We start from the raw sequence: 17,763 nt of genomic DNA on the forward strand, positions 1-17,763 counted from the left end.
CTCTCCTCTCCTTTCTTCTCCTCTCCTCTCTTCTCTTCTCTTCTCCTCTCTTCTCTTCTCTTCTCTTCTCTTCTCTTCTCTTCTCCCCTCTTCTCTTCTCTTCTCTTCTCCTCTCCTCTCCTCTCCTCTCTTCTCCTCTCCTCTCATCTCCTCTCCTTTCTTCTCTTCTCTTCTCTTCTCTTCTCTTCTCATCTCTCCTCTTTTCTTCTCTTCTCCTCTCTTCTCCTCCTCTCTTTTCTTCTCTTCTCTCCTTTCTTCCCCTCTCTTCTCCTCTCCTCTCTTCTCCTCTCTTCTCTCCTCTCTTCTCTTCTCTCTTCTCCTCTCTTCTCTCCTTTCTCCTCTTTTCTCCTCTCCTCTCTTTTCTTCTCCTCTCGTCTTCTCTCTTCTCTTCTCTTCTCTTCTCTTCTCTTCTCTTCTCTTCTCTTCTCCTCTTCTCTTCTCTTCTCCTCTTCTCTCCTCTTCTCTCCTCTCCTCTCCTCTCTTTTCTTCTCCTCTCATCTCCTCTCTCCTCTCTTCTCTTTTCCTTTTTTCCTCCTCTTCTCTGTGTATCCCTCTTTTCTCGCCCGTCTCTATTCCTACCTCCTGTTTCCTGCTGTCCAGATTGAAGATAAGAGCTCCAGCATCTGCCTGGTGTTTTCCATTACTTTGAAATAATAAAGATAAACTGGTTTTCCCTGTTTAGTGGTTTTTCCGGGCTGGGGCGACTAAACGCTGCTTATTGGGCACATCCCCATCTGCTGGGGACCTGAGACGAGGACCAGGATGTAACCCCATTAAACGAGACGACAAAAACCTATTCAGCCTTTCAGCTGCCGGCTCTCTGTAGCCGTGGGAATAAATTGAACTGCCGGCCCCAGTGTGGTACAATCAGTCTGTGTGTGTGTGTGTGTGTGTGTGTGTGTGTGTGTGTGTGTGATAGAGAGAGAGAGAGAGAGAGCGAGAGAGAGAGAGAGAGAGAGAGAGAGAGAGAGAGAGAGAGAGAGAGAGAGAGAGATAGACAGGATGAGACAGATTTCTATATCCTACAGTCAAATAAAACATGAATAAAGTCACTATCAATGTATTACAGCTGCAGAACCATGGAGCAGAGAGGAACAGCACCACGGTGAAATCTGAGACCGCCTGAGACCACCAGCTATAGAGATCTTCTTCTGTCCACCTGAAAAGAGCTCTTTAGAAGAGCAGAAGCTCTTTAGAAGAGCAGAAGCTTGGAGCTGAAATTCAGGCCATATATTTTAAAACCCATTAAAGAGGAACAACCCACTTGGACCATACTGCTAATTACTGCTAGCCCCCCTATGGCATTGTAGTAGTATGTTAGCACCAAGCTAATGCCAATTCACTGGAACATTTCTTGGCCATTTTAGATTAAACACAGACATTTGATGCTTGAAGTGAGTGAGTGAGTGAATGAATGAATGAGCCAATGAGTGAGTGATTGTGAATAATAAAAAAATGAGTGAATACATGAGTGAGTGAATAAATTGGTTATGGAGGGAATCATTGAGAGTGAGTGAATGAGTCTACGCCAGTGGTTGAATGAGTGAGTTAGTGTGAGTGAATGAATGTGACAGAATGTATTAGAAAGGTTAGTAAGTACAAAAGTGAGCAAATGAATGAGTGAATAAGTTAGTAAGTACATAAGTGAGCGGGTGAGTGAATAAGTGAAAAAGTAAATAAGTGAGTGAGTGAGTGAGTGAATCAAGAGGTCAGTGAGGGAATTAAAGAGTAAGTCAGTGATTGAATGAGTGAGTGAGTGAGAGCAAGTTGAGAAGTGAAAGAGTGAATATTGAGTGAGTGAGTGAAAAAAATAGTCAGTGAGTGAGTGAGTGAGTAAGTGAGTGAATAAATGGGCCAGTGAGTGAGTGAGTGGGTGAATAAATGGGCCAGTGAGTGAGTTAGTGACTGGGTGAATAAATGGGCCAGTGAGTGAGTGAGTGGGTGAATAAATGGGCCAGTGAGTGAGTTAGTGACTGGGTGAATAAATGGGCCAGTGAGTGAGTTAGTGGGTGAATAAATGGGCCAGTGAGTGAGTTAGTGGGTGAATAAATGGGCCAGTGAGTGAGTGAGTGGGTGAATAAATGGGCCAGTGAGTGAGTGAGTGGGTGAATAAATGGGCCAGTGAGTGAGTGAGTGGGTGAATAAATGGGCCAGTGAGTGAGTGAGTGGGTGAATAAATGGGCCAGTGAGTGAGTTAGTGGGTGAATAAATGGGCCAGTGAGTGAGTGAGTGGGTGAATAAATGGGCCAGTGAGTGAGTGAGTGGGTGAATAAATGGGCCAGTGAGTGAGTTAGTGGGTGAATAAATGGGCCAGTGAGTGAGTTAGTGGGTGAATAAATGGGCCAGTGAGTGAGTTAGTGGGTGAATAAATGGGCCAGTGAGTGAGTGAGTGGGTGAATAAATGGGCCAGTGAGTGAGTGAGTGGGTGAATAAATGGGCCAGTGAGTGAGTGAGTGGGTGAATAAATGGGCCAGTGAGTGAGTGAGTGGGTGAATAAATGGGCCAGTGAGTGAGTTAGTGGGTGAATAAATGGGCCAGTGAGTGAGTGAGTGGGTGAATAAATGGGCCAGTGAGTGAGTGAGTGGGTGAATAAATGGGCCAGTGAGTGAGTTAGTGGGTGAATAAATGGGCCAGTGAGTGAGTTAGTGGGTGAATAAATGGGCCAGTGAGTGAGTTAGTGACTGGGTGAATAAATGGGCCAGTGAGTGAGTTAGTGGGTGAATAAATGGGCCAGTGAGTGAGTTAGTGGGTGAATAAATGGGCCAGTGAGTGAGTGAGTGGGTGAATAAATGGGCCAGTGAGTGAGTTAGTGACTGGGTGAATAAATGGGCCAGTGAGTGAGTTAGTGGGTGAATAAATGGGCCAGTGAGTGAGTTAGTGGGTGAATAAATGGGCCAGTGAGTGAGTGAGTGGGTGAATAAATGGGCCAGTGAGTGAGTTAGTGGGTGAATAAATGGGCCAGTGAGTGAGTGAGTGGGTGAATAAATGGGCCAGTGAGTGAGTTAGTGGGTGAATAAATGGGCCAGTGAGTGAGTGAGTGGGTGAATAAATGGGCCAGTGAGTGAGTGAGTGGGTGAATAAATGGGCCAGTGAGTGAGTGAGTGGGTGAATAAATGGGCCAGTGAGTGAGTTAGTGGGTGAATAAATGGGCCAGTGAGTGAGTGAGTGGGTGAATAAATGGGCCAGTGAGTGAGTGAGTGGGTGAATAAATGGGCCAGTGAGTGAGTTAGTGGGTGAATAAATGGGCCAGTGAGTGAGTTAGTGGGTGAATAAATGGGCCAGTGAGTGAGTGAGTGGGTGAATAAATGGGCCAGTGAGTGAGTGAGTGGGTGAATAAATGGGCCAGTGAGTGAGTGAGTGGGTGAATAAATGGGCCAGTGAGTGAGTGAGTGGGTGAATAAATGGGCCAGTGAGTGAGTGAGTGGGTGAATAAATGGGCCAGTGAGTGAGTGAGTGGGTGAATAAATGGGCCAGTGAGTGAGTTAGTGGGTGAATAAATGGGCCAGTGAGTGAGTGAGTGGGTGAATAAATGGGCCAGTGAGTGAGTGAGTGGGTGAATAAATGGGCCAGTGAGTGAGTTAGTGGGTGAATAAATGGGCCAGTGAGTGAGTTAGTGGGTGAATAAATGGGCCAGTGAGTGAGTTAGTGACTGGGTGAATAAATGGGCCAGTGAGTGAGTGAGTGGGTGAATAAATGGGCCAGTGAGTGAGTTAGTGGGTGAATAAATGGGCCAGTGAGTGAGTGAGTGGGTGAATAAATGGGCCAGTGAGTGAGTTAGTGGGTGAATAAATGGGCCAGTGAGTGAGTGAGTGGGTGAATAAATGGGCCAGTGAGTGAGTGAGTGGGTGAATAAATGGGCCAGTGAGTGAGTGAGTGGGTGAATAAATGGGCCAGTGAGTGAGTTAGTGGGTGAATAAATGGGCCAGTGAGTGAGTGAGTGGGTGAATAAATGGGCCAGTGAGTGAGTGAGTGGGTGAATAAATGGGCCAGTGAGTGAGTGAGTGGGTGAATAAATGGGCCAGTGAGTGAGTGAGTGGGTGAATAAATGGGCCAGTGAGTGAGTTAGTGGGTGAATAAATGGGCCAGTGAGTGAGTGAGTGGGTGAATAAATGGGCCAGTGAGTGAGTGAGTGGGTGAATAAATGGGCCAGTGAGTGAGTTAGTGGGTGAATAAATGGGCCAGTGAGTGAGTTAGTGACTGGGTGAATAAATGGGCCAGTGAGTGAGTGAGTGGGTGAATAAATGGGCCAGTGAGTGAGTTAGTGACTGGGTGAATAAATGGCCCAGTGAGTGAATGAGTGAGTGAGTGACGGGGTGAATAAATGGGCCAGTGAGTGAGTGAGTGAGTGAATAAATGGGTCAGTGAGTGAGTGAGTGAGTGAATAAATGGGTCAGTGAGTGAGTGAATAAATGGGCCAGTGAGTGAGTGAGTGAGTGAGTGAGTGAATAAATGGGCCAGTGAGTGAGTTAGTGGGTGAATAAATGGGCCAGTGAGTGAGTGAGTTAGTGGGTGAATAAATGGGCCAGTGAGTGAGTTAGTGACTGGGTGAATAAATGGGTCAGTGAGTGAATGAGTGACTTTGTGAATAAATGGGTCAGTGAGTGAATGAGTGACTTTGTGAATAAATGGGTCAGTGAGTGAATGAGTGACTTTGTGAATAAATGGGTCAGTGAGTGAGTGAGTGACTGGGTGAATAAATGGGTCAGTGAGTGAATGAGTGACTGAGTGAGTGAATAAATGGGCCAGTGAGTGAATGAATGAGTGAGTGAATAAATGGGTCAGTGAGTGAATGAGTGAGTGAGTGACTGGGTGAATAAATGGGTCAGTGAGTGAGTGAGTGACTGGGTGAATAAATGGGTCAGTGAGTGAGTGACTGGGTGAGTAAATGGGTCAGTAAGTGAATGAGTGACTGGGTGAATAAATGGGTCAGTGAGTGAGTGAGTGAGTGAATAAATGGGTCAGTGAGTGAGTGAGTGAATGAGTGAGTGAATAAATGGGTCAGTGAGTGAGTGAGTGAATGAGTGAGTGAATAAATGGGTCAGTGAGTGAGTGAGTGAGTGAATAAATGGGTCAGTGAGTGAGTGAGTGAGTGAATAAATGGGTCAGTGAGTGAATGAGTGAGTGAATAAATGGGTCAGTGAGTGAGTGAGTGAATGAGTGAGTGAATAAATGGGTCAGTGAGTGAGTGAATAAATGGGTCAGTGAGTGAGTGAGTGAATGAGTGAGTGAATAAATGGGTCAGTGAGTGAGTGAGTGAGTGAGTGAATAAATGGGTCAGTGAGTGAATGAGTGGGTGAATAAATTGGTCAGTGAGTGAATGAGTGGGTGAATAAATGGGTCAGTGAGTGAGTGAATGAGTGAGTGAGTGAATAAATGGGTCAGTGAGTGAGTGAGTGAGTGAATAAATGGGTCAGTGAGTGAATGAGTGAGTGAGTGAATAAATGGGTCAGTGAATGAATGAGTGAGTGAGTGAATAAATGGGTCAGTGAATGAATGAGTGAGTGAGTGAATAAATGGGTCAGTGAATGAATGAGTGAGTGAGTGAATAAATGGGTCAGTGAATGATTGATTGAATAAATAAAAAGTAAGCAAATTATTGGCCAAGTGAGTCAATGATTGAATGAAAGTTGGTGAGTCAGTGAATAAATGGGTGAGTGAGTGAGTGAGTGAAGAGCCAGATCTGGGTCCATTTAAAGTGACTCTACAATCACTCGCTTAAGTTCTGCACATCAGGTGATTCAGAGTATTGATCCGGTTCTTTCCTAATAGTGACCCGATCCATTTTAAACAGATTATAAAAGATCTCTATTTATCACTCTGCATAAAGCATCGGCATTTACATCAGAGCTCCATAAACCAGATTAGGTAAGGAGAGGGAGCGAGAGCGAGCATGCGAGCAAACGAGAGAGATACACGGCGAGAGATATATGACCTGTCAAAAGTTTGGGCACACCTAGCTTTTTTAAATGTTGAAGTAAATGAGTGTGTTTTTTCCAGAATATGATCTATTAAACAGGAGGATTTATAGATTCTGCATACTGGAACCACTGCCAATGGTTCTTCTTCATTCTGAGTCTAGACGGCTTACTGTGGTTCATTCTTAGGATCTTTGAGAGGTTCTTGGCTCCTTTCAATGTTTTTTTCTTCATGTCCTTTGGAAAGTCTTGGTTTCATTGGTTTCAGAGGAAGGTTCTTTCAGTGGTTGTTTGCTATACTCTTATATAGTCTGTATTTGAGCCTCAGCTCTTCTTAGTTGGTCTTCCTCATACTTTCACGGAGCTCCACCTTTTAAGGTTGGTTCTTCTTTGAAATCTTGGTTCCTCTGGCTGATCCTAATGCTCTTTAGAAGGTTCTCCTTTGAATCAAACGCAGACTGAAGACCCACCTCTTCAGAGAGTACTTGGACGAATAGTTCTATGGTCGCCTTATTGTATTGTTTAGTAATGTCTAAGCTTGGAGGTATCTTTTGAATTATTAGCCTATTCTAACTAGCGAAGGTTTTCGTGGGTAAATAGCAAAGCACTTTGTAAGTCGCTCTGGATAAGAGCGTCTGCTAAATGCCGTAAATGTAAATGTAAAATGTAAATGTAATCAGTGTTTGTTTCTCAGTTTCTCTTGGTTCCTCTTATTGTTTCCTCCTTATGCTGTTTGGAAGGTTCTCCTCATGGATCTTGGTTTGTCTCAGTGGTTGTTTCTTATACTCTGAGAGTTTCTCCTAGAGTCTAGATCCCTCACAGTGGTTCCTCCTCATGCTCTAAGCAAGATCCATCCTTAGAGTCTTTATTTCTCTCACTGCTTCTTTCTAAGAATCTTGGATCCCCTCAGTCCAACTACTTGGAGAAGTTTCTCCTGTTAATCCTCTGCTCCTCTTATTGGTTCTTCTTCATGCTTTATTTTGCATGTGTTTAAAGTCTAGAGTTCCCTCCATGGTTCTTCTAATACATCTGAATGAAACTGTGATGATCTGAATAGAAACAGGCTGCATCTAGCTGTACTCTGTCTGCCACCGGGGTTACGTGAGGTGGGTCTGTGAGCTCAGACTACGAGAAAAATCAAGAATTTGACACTTTAAAAGCGCGGCAGGTCGGCGTAGCTGTCAGGCTTCGGAGAACCATAAAAGAGAACAAAATGTAGAGCCTCCCTGCAGCACTCATCAGAGCAGGGTGGGGCGGGAGCTGGAAAAGAGTTTATGAATTATTACTGTCAAGACGAAGATGGCGCTTAAAAATAAAGAGAGAGAGAAAAATGTAATTGATGTCATTTTCAGCAAAGCTCTCAGTTCATCAAATATTTACAGTGCAAATATTCAGCAATAAACAGGCGGTGACAGAATGAATTGGAAATCACTCAGACGCCAGGCTGCAGATCGAAGAAAGGTTCTCACACAGAAACATCCAGCTTATGTTTACCATAATTTACCCGAACGGCTGCTTACGTTCAGCCTCACAACCCACGTACGACTACAGTGGCCCGACCCACAGCGCTGCCTGTGTTTTCCAACTCACTTTCAGACCCTGCACGCTCCTCTGCATCCTAAACCAGCCAAATCAATCGCATTCTTTGCTCGTTGGGATCCCTGACATCTCATATTCCGACCACGCCACTGTTCCTCAGCTTCTGCGGGTAGCTGGTTTCAGAAGGTTCGAGCTGGTCTGTGATGGTGAAAGCCTATGCTGATATGCTGAGTCTGGTCATCTGGGTCGACCAGCTAAACCATTAAACAGCAACACAACCTATGCTAGTAAACCAGTTGGTTAAACTGGTTGACCAGCTTAGCTTGGTCATGCTTGGAAGTGGGCATACTAGTGGAGCAGCGTGGTCAATTAGCATAGTCATGTCTGTCGTACGGGTTCAGTGGTTTAGTCAAGCTGGTCAACTTGAGGATTTATAGGTTCTGCATACTGGAACCACTGCCATTGGTTCTTCATCATGTTCTAGACAGCTTACTGTGGTTCATTCTTAGGAACTTTGAGAGGTTCTTGGCTCCTTTCAATGTTTTTTTCTTCAGTGGTTCTTCTTCATGTGCTTTGGAAAGTCTTGGTTTCATTGGTTTCAGAGGAAGGTTCTTTTAAATCAGTGGTTGTTTGCTATACTCTTAGAGAGTGTCTCCGTTTAAGCCTCAGCTAAACCATTAAACGACCAGCTAAACCATCAAACAGCAACACAACCTATGCTGGTAAACTAGTTGGTTAAACTGGTTGACCAGCTTAGCTTTGTCATGCTTGGAAGTGGGCATACTAGTGGACCAGCGTGGTCAATTAGCATAGTCATGTTGGTCGTACGGGTTCAATGGTTCAAGCTGTCAAGCTGGTCAACTTGCTTGGCCATACTGATCAATTTGCATGATCAGCCTGCCAATTAAGAATTGGGTCCTTCTGTACAGCAGATCTATTCATTCCCTGTAATACCATACGGACAAAAGTATTGGGACACCCGCTAATTTATTGTTTTTGTTTTCTGAAATCAAGGAAATTACAAAGTTTATCCTGCTTTTTTTGAGTAAGAGCATATTTGTGTTGGTCTCTACTGTCTAGAGAAGGCTTTCTACTAGATTTTGGAGCATTGCTGTGAGGATTTGATTGCCGATAGCTTGAGTGAGAGAGGTCAGGATGTTGGGTGATCATCAACCGACCTTATCCTGACTCCCCAAAGCGTAAAAACTGCTTTTTACTGGATGGAGCTCCACCAGCATCATTCCAGAGAACACAGTTCTTCCACTGCTCCACAACTCCTCAATGCTGGGGGGGCTTTATAATATCCCTCTACTAGCCCACACCTGGCATTAGGCCACATTGCTGAGCCGAGCCTGGAGACGAGGATGCGCGACAATTACACACACCTGGGTTCAAAATGCAGCCTGTCAGCCTGCTAATGTTTGAACACTGAGGAGTAATGGGGCTGTGTGTGTGTGTGTGTGTGTGTGTGTGTGTGTGTGTGTGTGTGTGTGTGGTTGTTCGGATGCCTACAAATGCCAGAAGACAAAGCAGAGGTTGCTCTGAGCTGTGGCCCTGACCTCAAATCTATATTGTGTGTGTGTGGTCTGCCAGATAGCGCTGTCTACCTGTGACCTTTACAAGACCTGTGCAGAAGGGATACCGATATGAGAGTGGTCTTAGTGTCCACACACACACACACACACACACACACACACACACACACATCTGCTTATCTTCTCCATTAAGGCGGCAGGTATCAAAAATTGGATCCCACATTTCTTTGCCTTTTCATTATCTGTGCTATTGTATCTGTTCTGTCTGAGATCTGAAGGAGGATTCATACACACACACACACACACACACAAACACACACCTGCATCACATTTCATGCTAGCTGACACAGGAAGACAGAAACTGCATGTTCCTTGTTGTTTCTCTTCTCTAACAGTCACCGGTGCTCTCTCAGCGCTGATGATCTGAACAGACAGTGGCTGAAGCCGAATCCCAGCCTGAGTCCCACCATCTACCACACCAAGGGCCTCCTCTACTACCTTAACAGCATTGGGAGGAAACCACTGGTAAGACCTGTTTCACAAAACACCGGGGGCTTACACAACTGACCACAATAGTATGAAAGGCCAGCCACCTGGGATACCATATCAATTGCTTAGCAACAGCACAGCAACCACCTTGCATAGCAACCATTTGCAGTGGTGTAGCAAATGCCTTGCAACCAGGATATAAGCAGACATTACTTAAAATAGCATAGCAACCACCAAGGATATCACTGCAACTGCTAAGTCATAGCGAGCATTGAGAAAGACAAACCAAATGCCTTGCAACCACATGTGATGCCATAGCAACCACCCAGCATATAGACAAGCGTAACAAATAAGATATGGCATAACCACTTAGGATATCGTAGCGACTGCTGACCAGCAGCATAGCAGCCACCAAGCAAATGCATATTAACTACCTAGCAACACCATTGCAAGCATTTGGTAGGAGCTATTGATGTTCCACAGCAACCGTGTAGCAACTATGGTGAAACAGCTCGGGATACCATCGCTTCTAGCTTGTATTGTATTGTGCACTGACCGAAGCCCAAAAGGATATCATAGAAATTGCATAGCAACAGCATAGCAACCACTAACCAAATGCACAGCAACCACCAAAGATAAAATAGCAACTGTTTAGCAATCATTGCAACCTTTTGCAAATGTCTCTCGAGCAAATGTCAAGCATCACCTGAGCAACTATTAGGAAGGCATAGCCCAGCAAGGATCTGTGATACCATGGTAACCACCAAGCACACAGGAACTTGCTGTGGCAACTACTTAGCAACACCATAGCAGCCATTTGGAGGGACCTTATGAGGTTCCACAGCAACCATCTAGCAACTGCATTGAAACGGCTGGGAACACCATCGCATACAGCTTATAGCTTGTATAGCGCACTGCACCTACACACCCCCGCCCTCCTGTGAGGATAGCATACACTACAGGCACATGAGCCCACAACCCGCAGTGGAACGACTGGAAACAAAGGGATACAGAGTCAGGGGGCGTGGCTAAGTACTGATAACACCAGGATGAAAGAAGGAGAAGGTGGGAAACGGGAGAATGACCAGGCTGGTTGACTCAAGGGCAGACCACCAATCCACCAATACCACGGTTAAAAATATTGAGGACCTCTGGAGGAACCTCTTAAGGTGCTTTGAGGAACCTTTTTCTTCTAAAAAAGCTTTTCTTGAAGGTTCATCAAAGCACCTTAAGAAGTTCCTGCACAGTTTCAACCTTAGTTCCTTTTAACAGTGATACGTCTAAATTAATTCCTACAAATAAATCACTGTTGGTGTGTGAAGGCCTTTAGGGGGATGGTGTGTCTCAAATAATATGTTTTTCTGCTTTCTTTCATTATACACTTTTCGTATATTGGGAACTACAAATTTGCTTCACCGCTGGGGGGAATGCATCATAGCTCTCCAACTAATTGTGCAGTGTCTCAAATAACAGATAAGGCCTTGGTGGAGATTTGAATGCAACTTCTAAAGCCTTCAGACTTTGCTCATATCTGACCCGTGGGATGCTCACCGGGGAGCAAGGGCTTTCCTGTAAGTCGCTTTCAATTCCGACTGCTCCGGAGTTACCCGGTCAGATCCTGGATTGGCTTACCATGTGAAGTCTGCCCATTTCTCATAAGAATTTAATCCGGTTCGCAATCTGAAATCCGTCTGGATAATCACTGAAGGAGCAGCGGCAGACCCTGAGAGCTGGAATGGCTTGAAATATAGATCAGTGCTGATCATCAGGCTTGTGGGTGCCAGAAGAACTTCGGGACGGAAGATTTGAGGCATAAATGCATCAGTGAAATGAGCCAGGCCTTTCTCACCCAGCACACAAAATCCTGGTTAGATCTGAACTCATTTACTTTAATTGAATTTTTTTCATCCACATGTGTCGTGTGTATCACGGCGATGTGTTATGTGGTACGGAACTGATGCGATATTGCGCTCTGTGCCATTTATATATTTATTTAAATTTCAAACACCATCATAATGCTTCATTGTCATTTAGTATAATCAGAGCTTTCTACAAGAAGACGGGAGCCTAATCCAGAAACCTCCTAATGAAGCTGTTTCCAGACTATTGACTTTGCTTCTCTAATCAATGAATCAGTGATATCAATTACAAAAGCATTTAAAAAATGCATAAATATAGAAAAAAAGCCACATCTGTGTGAGTGATGAGGTCCGGAGATCTGATGGTGCATGTTGGATGTTCCACGCTTTGAGCTTCTCGTTTCTTGTCCGGTTTGACCTCCTGATTCATCTGTGTGTACTACAGCTGCCTTAGACGGAGAGCTGCATGTTTATAGCCGAGCTTATTCATAAAGTCCTCCAGTGAGAACATCACAGAGCTCCTGCTGGCTTCTCATCTATTTAAAGACTATCAGCACACACTCTCAGGTGCACAAATTCCGGCCTACTAATGTTCTCATCAGCCCAGACTGGAATCTATGGTGTCTAATACTCTGTAGGCCGGCCTTGTGCAGCCAAACCAGCTGTAAGTTGTGAGGTGGGACCTCCATGCCCATGGTCCTGTCGCCGATCACAAAAGTGCTCCAAAGGAGGACAACTGGGACCATTGCATACCGGGAACACCCCTTACACACCAAGACTAATGTTCAGATCCTGAGTTGTAAGTTGTGAGGTGGACAGAGCCTACATGAGCATCAATGAACCTTGGGCTCCCTTGACCCTGTCGTTGGTTCACCGGTTGTCCTTCCTTGGAGCCCTTTTGGTAGGTACTGACCACTGCATACCAGGAGGAACACCCCACAAGACCTGCTTGCTGATGTTCTGGAGATGTTCTGATGACCCAGTCGTCTATCTAGAACATCACAGTCTCAGTGTGTCTCAGATTCTTACGCTTGCCACTTTTCCTGCTTCATCACCTTCATCACCTTCAAGACCTGACCGTTCACTCACTGACTGATTTGTAGATCCACCTCATGAACTTGAACACTGAATTCACTGACTGTTCACCTGTCAGTGGTTTTAATGTTGTGGCTGTTTGGCTATTAAAGCTATTAAAGACACTGAACATAAAGTGAGACAGAAGAAACATTTACAAGCATCATTCAAATGGTTCTTTGACTTGTACATAGAACCACACACAGCCTTTACTAGAGAACACTTGGAGAACCCTTTCAAGGGTGTCCTGCACTGTTCAGGGTGCTTAGTGCGTTACGCAGCTACAGACAGCAGTTCATTATAAACACCAAACGTCTCACATTAGTGAAGCCAAAGCGTTCAGTCGGGTGTGTGTGAGTGCGAGTGTATCTTAGAGTGTGTATCTTGTTTTCTTATTTACCACTAAACTGTCATCATTAATGTTCTGGTTGCAGAACCGTGATGCAATTAGCCGGCCTAACAAATCAGCTGAACTATAATTCTCTATTCATTACTGTAATCATTGCGCTCCGTACCTGCGCAGAGCGAGGCCGAGGAAAGCGCCGCTGCCCACAAACTGAAATCCGATTGTTTGACACGCGCGATTAATACGGCAGGATTGACTTCTCTAATTGTGCCCGAACCCAGAAGGCCGCCATGCGGATCCGCTCTGATTCCAATTAGCCTCATCGCCGTAGAAAACGCTTTATTACAGGCGCAGCGTTCAGCACTGTCACACACTCTACAACATGCCGTCAGCTATGTGTGTGTGTGTATGTGTAACTTGCACGATTAATTAGATGTAGTCAGTGTTACAGCCACACACACACACACAGCGGAGCTGGCTGGCCTTCTTCGGTCTGACATTTGACTTTATTGTGTTTGGCCTTTGATTCAAACACACACACTTATGTGCTGTGTTTAATTCTGCATACAGCACAAATAACTGCACACACACATATGCTTTTATAAAAACACACATGGTAAACACACACACACACACACATAGCCAATACTGTACTATCCTATCCTATCCATCCCCTCTCTCTTTCACTCTCTCTCTCTCTGTGTGTCTGTAGGTGTTCTGTGATTATCACGGTCACTCCAGGAAGAAGAACGTGTTCCTGTATGGCTGCAGCGTTAAGGAGACACTGTGGCAGTCCGGATCGCCCATCAACACAGCCTCGCTCAAAGAGGACCCAGGATACAGGGTACGTCCACCCTTCCTTCCTATGGCCAGTCAAAATTCGAGTGGCTCTGAGTGGCTCAGCCATCTAACATGCTGCCACTATGGCCCAGGGTTGGGGGTCGGGGTCCTGAGTTCAAATCCAGAGCCATGCCGCTTTGCCATCAGCGGCCGGAGTCAGAGTGAGCACAAGTGGCCGTGCTCTCTCTGGGTGGGTAGATAGCTGTGTGGTGGAGCTGGGGACCCGGCGCTGTCTCTGGGTGGGTAGATAGCTGTGTGGTGGAGCTGGGGACCCGGCGCTGTCCTCTGAGCGTGTCTGGATTTATATGTGTTACTGTGTCGGCAGCATCAGCCACCCAAATGCATTTGCCCACTGACCAGACAATGCCAATGTTTGACAGCAGGTGTGTTCTCTATCTGTGAAAGCATGCAGCAGTTAAAAATACCCGCATCCTCCGCTGTATCACAAGCACTTGAGGTAAACACAGTGATGTGCAGGAACTCCAGTCCTTCAGTTAAGCAGGATGGAGTAAAAATATCTCTCTGCCTGTCTGTCTGCGCTGCGGCCTTGATTGAAATGCGACTGGTTCCCCGACAGATTCTGAACCTGACGGATGAGAAAAGCAGCAAAGGAACATTGTTCTGCTGCTGATTTGATTGTTTTCTGATTGGCAGACCTGTAATTTAGGCTGAACATCGCTGGTATTTATGAACTCGGCTCCTGTTTGCTGAAGGAAGTGCGTCCAAGACAAAACAGCTGTGAGGTTCCCACAATGAGGAATTGTGGGAAGGTGTTGCCTGCTGTTTAGACTGAGTGTGAAGGGGAGTGTGAAATTCATAATAATAAGAATTAATATTATTATTAAAAATAGCACTTCCTATATACACTATGTGTCCGAATGTTTGTGAATGCATTTCTAATCAATGCATTCAGCTACTTTAAGCTGGCACAGATGTGCAAATGCACACACACAGCTTGTCTAGTCCCTGTAGAGAAGAAGTTCTGCCAATAGAATAGGACTCTCTGGAGCAGATCAACATCATGAACCTATTGGATCCATGCTGCCTAATAATGCCTGGCAGGGCTAGAGGGGTATGAAGCCCCCCAGCTTTGAGCTGTGGAGCAGTGGAAGAACTGTGTTCTCTGGAATGATGAAGGAGCTCCATACACTGCATGCAATCAAATCCTCACAGCAATGATCCTCCTCCAAAATCTAGTAGAAAGTCTTCTTCTCTGGACAGTAGAGACAGATACTCCAACAGAAGCAGGATCAACTCTTTTAATACCCTTGATTTCAGAAGAAACAATGAATGAGCAGGTGTCCCAATACTTTTGTCCATAAAGTTTATGTAGCAGCTTTATAATAAAAAAAAAGGTAGAACAAACCTTTTTCCTTCTGTTTCAGACCATTGCTAAAACTCTGGACCGGATAGCTCCAGCATTTTCCTTTAACAGCTGCAACTTCCTGGTGGAGAAGTCTCGGGCTTCCACTGCACGAGTGGTGGTGTGGAGAGAGATGGGGGTTCTGCGGAGCTACACAATGGAGAGCACCTACAACGGGTGTGACCAGGGCATCTACAAGGTCAGACATCAGCATGTTCCACCATAACACAGTAAACCAGTCCATTTCATTAAGTTAACCACCTGAAACCAGGCCTGCTACCTGGCCAGCGCATCCAGGTCCCAGTTCAGGTTCCATAATACATATTTTAAAACAGTTCTATAATACATATTTTATATTATATTATGTATTTACACTGTTATTTCTACTTAGAATGGAAACACACTTCTAGAATACATACAGGTACACACACAATGTGTTCACTCACTGACCACTGACTTTATGTTTATTTGAGTTTATTCTAATGTTATATAGAGTTAATTACAGGTAGACACTCTCACTGACCACTGACTTTCTGTTTATTTGGGTTTATTCTAATGTTATATAGAATTAATTACAGGTAGACACTCTCACTGACCACTGACTTTATGTTTATTTGGGTTTATTCTAATGTTATATAGAGTTCATTACAGGTAGACACTCACTGATCACTGACTTTATGTTTATTTGGGTTTATTCTAATGTTATATAGAGTTCATTACAGGTAGACACTCTCACTGATCACTGACTTTATGTTTATTTGGGTTTATTCTAATGTTATATAGAGTTCATTACAGGTAGACACTCTCACTGATCACTGACTTTATGCTTATTTGGGTTTATTCTAATGTTATATAGAGTTAATTACAGGTAGACACTCTCACTGACCACTGACTTTATGTTTATGTGGGTTTATTCTAATGTTATGTAGAGTTCATTACAGGTAGACACTCTCACTGACCACTGACTCCATGTTTATGTGGGTTTATTCTAATGTTATATAGAGTTAATTACAGGTAGACACTCTCACTGACCACTGACTTTATGTTAATTTGCCTTTATTCTAATGTTATAGAGTTCTATGGGTAGATACAAGGGGATACGCAGTTTCGAACAGTTGTGTTGAGCTAATTTTAAGATAATGCTGAGAAAATCGGACGAATTCCTTGATGTTTTCTCGTTCTGTGAGTTTGGGAGCATTTCAGAGTGGTTTAAGTGTCAATAGCTTAAACATGACCTTCTTTTCTTTCCTCCACTCCCTCCATCTGCCCTTCCCACACTTCTTCTCTGCTGGTGCTGGACTCTGTCCCCTGGCAGTTCATTACCTTCCACAGCCTCTAATGTGCTAATCATTTATTAGCCTGCTTATTTAGCCACATGTGGTTTGCTAATCATAGCCCAAATCCCTCTCTGCTAGCCTCTCCCTGCCTTTAGCATTGTATACTCTTTCATATCTGAAGACTTATATAACAACTGTTACACTATGTGGACAAAAGTATTGGGACACATGTTCGTTCATCGTAAAAAGGCTTTCTACTTTCTACTAGAGGAGCATTGCTGTGAGGGTTTGATTGTATTTAATAAAAAGAGAGGTCAGGATGTTGGATGATGATCACCACCCCACCTTATCATCCTCAACTCCCCAACTCATCCCAAACAAGTATCATTCCAAAGATTTATTTATTTTATTTCTATTTATTCATATTTTTTGTAATTATCGTATTGCTTTACTGTGCTGTGTTTTGCAATTGCTACTGGCTGCTAAATTTCCTTTGGGATAATTATCTGTCTGTCTGTCTGTCTGTCTATCCATTTACCTATCTATCTATGTGTCTGACTGTCTGCCTATCTATCTATTTATCTATCTACCTGTCTGTCTGTCTGTCTGTCTGTCTATCTGTCTGTCTGTCTGTCTGTCTATCTATCTATCTATCTATCTATCTATCTATCTATCTATCTGTCTGTCTGTCTGTCTGCCTCTCTATCTATCTATAGGCTGTTTAAGGGGTTAAGAGCCAGCACACGTCCACTGAATAAATGGTCAGTTCTGAACGTAGGTCACTCTGGACGTTAATTACAGCCTGGTTGAAAAAGGAGCTCAAAGTCATCTTTTTAGTGCAGAATGAAAAAAGGCCAAACTTCAGACTTCAAACCGCCCTCTCAGCATCTACAGAGCGCAGCGATCGCTCTTCCCCGCCCGGCTTCAAACTAAACAAATCAAACAGGCTCTGCTTGTTCTCCCAGCAGGGAGGAACGAAAGAACACTCTTCCTATTAACAAACACTGGGCTGCCCACTCTCCACTTTACTATTGTATTTTACCATGCTGGACTGTATTGTCTGCAGAGTCTAGCACTGTTCTGTCTGTCAGTTGTTGTTGCTTTCAGACAAAACCTGTCAGAGCACAAAGCTAGTTTGAATACTGACTGACTGACAGACTGACTGACTGACTGATTGGTTGATGTATTGATCCATTTTATTCATTGGTTTGTTCATGTATTCGTCCTTTCAGTCGTGTAAGAATTCACCTTAAAGAGCCCTTATCACGGAAAGGATTTTTTTAGCATTTTAGCGAATAGCATGGAAACACCGCATGCACTACTTTACACAGACCATCTATAAAAATCTACTGCAAAAACTCTCATTTTGAATGGATCATGGATCCATACAGCAATGCATTTACATACTGTCCACCGAGGCTTATTCGGCCTACAGCAGTTCAGCTCCACCCGCTCACTGTTATAAGCAGTGTAATAGTGTCATATAAGCTGGAAAGTTAGAAACAGAGGTACAGAGATACAGGGAA

At 44.3% G+C, this 17,763-nt stretch overlaps 1 protein-coding gene across 1 annotated transcript in view; it reads left to right on the forward strand.

Annotated features, from left to right (window-relative positions):
• Window positions 1–17,763, forward strand: part of agbl1 (AGBL carboxypeptidase 1) — a 178,043-nt gene that overhangs the window by 117,494 nt on the left and 42,786 nt on the right. The window contains exons 20-22 of the mRNA XM_072663557.1: window positions 9,385–9,514; window positions 13,470–13,601; window positions 14,983–15,159. Of these exons, the coding sequence (XP_072519658.1) occupies window positions 9,385–9,514; window positions 13,470–13,601; window positions 14,983–15,159 (439 nt within the window). The remainder of the gene's footprint in view (window positions 1–9,384; window positions 9,515–13,469; window positions 13,602–14,982; window positions 15,160–17,763) is intronic.

The sequence above is a fragment of the Salminus brasiliensis genome, chromosome 19 (assembly GCF_030463535.1).
Source record: "Salminus brasiliensis chromosome 19, fSalBra1.hap2, whole genome shotgun sequence".
NCBI classification, from domain to species: Eukaryota; Metazoa; Chordata; class Actinopteri; order Characiformes; family Bryconidae; genus Salminus; species Salminus brasiliensis.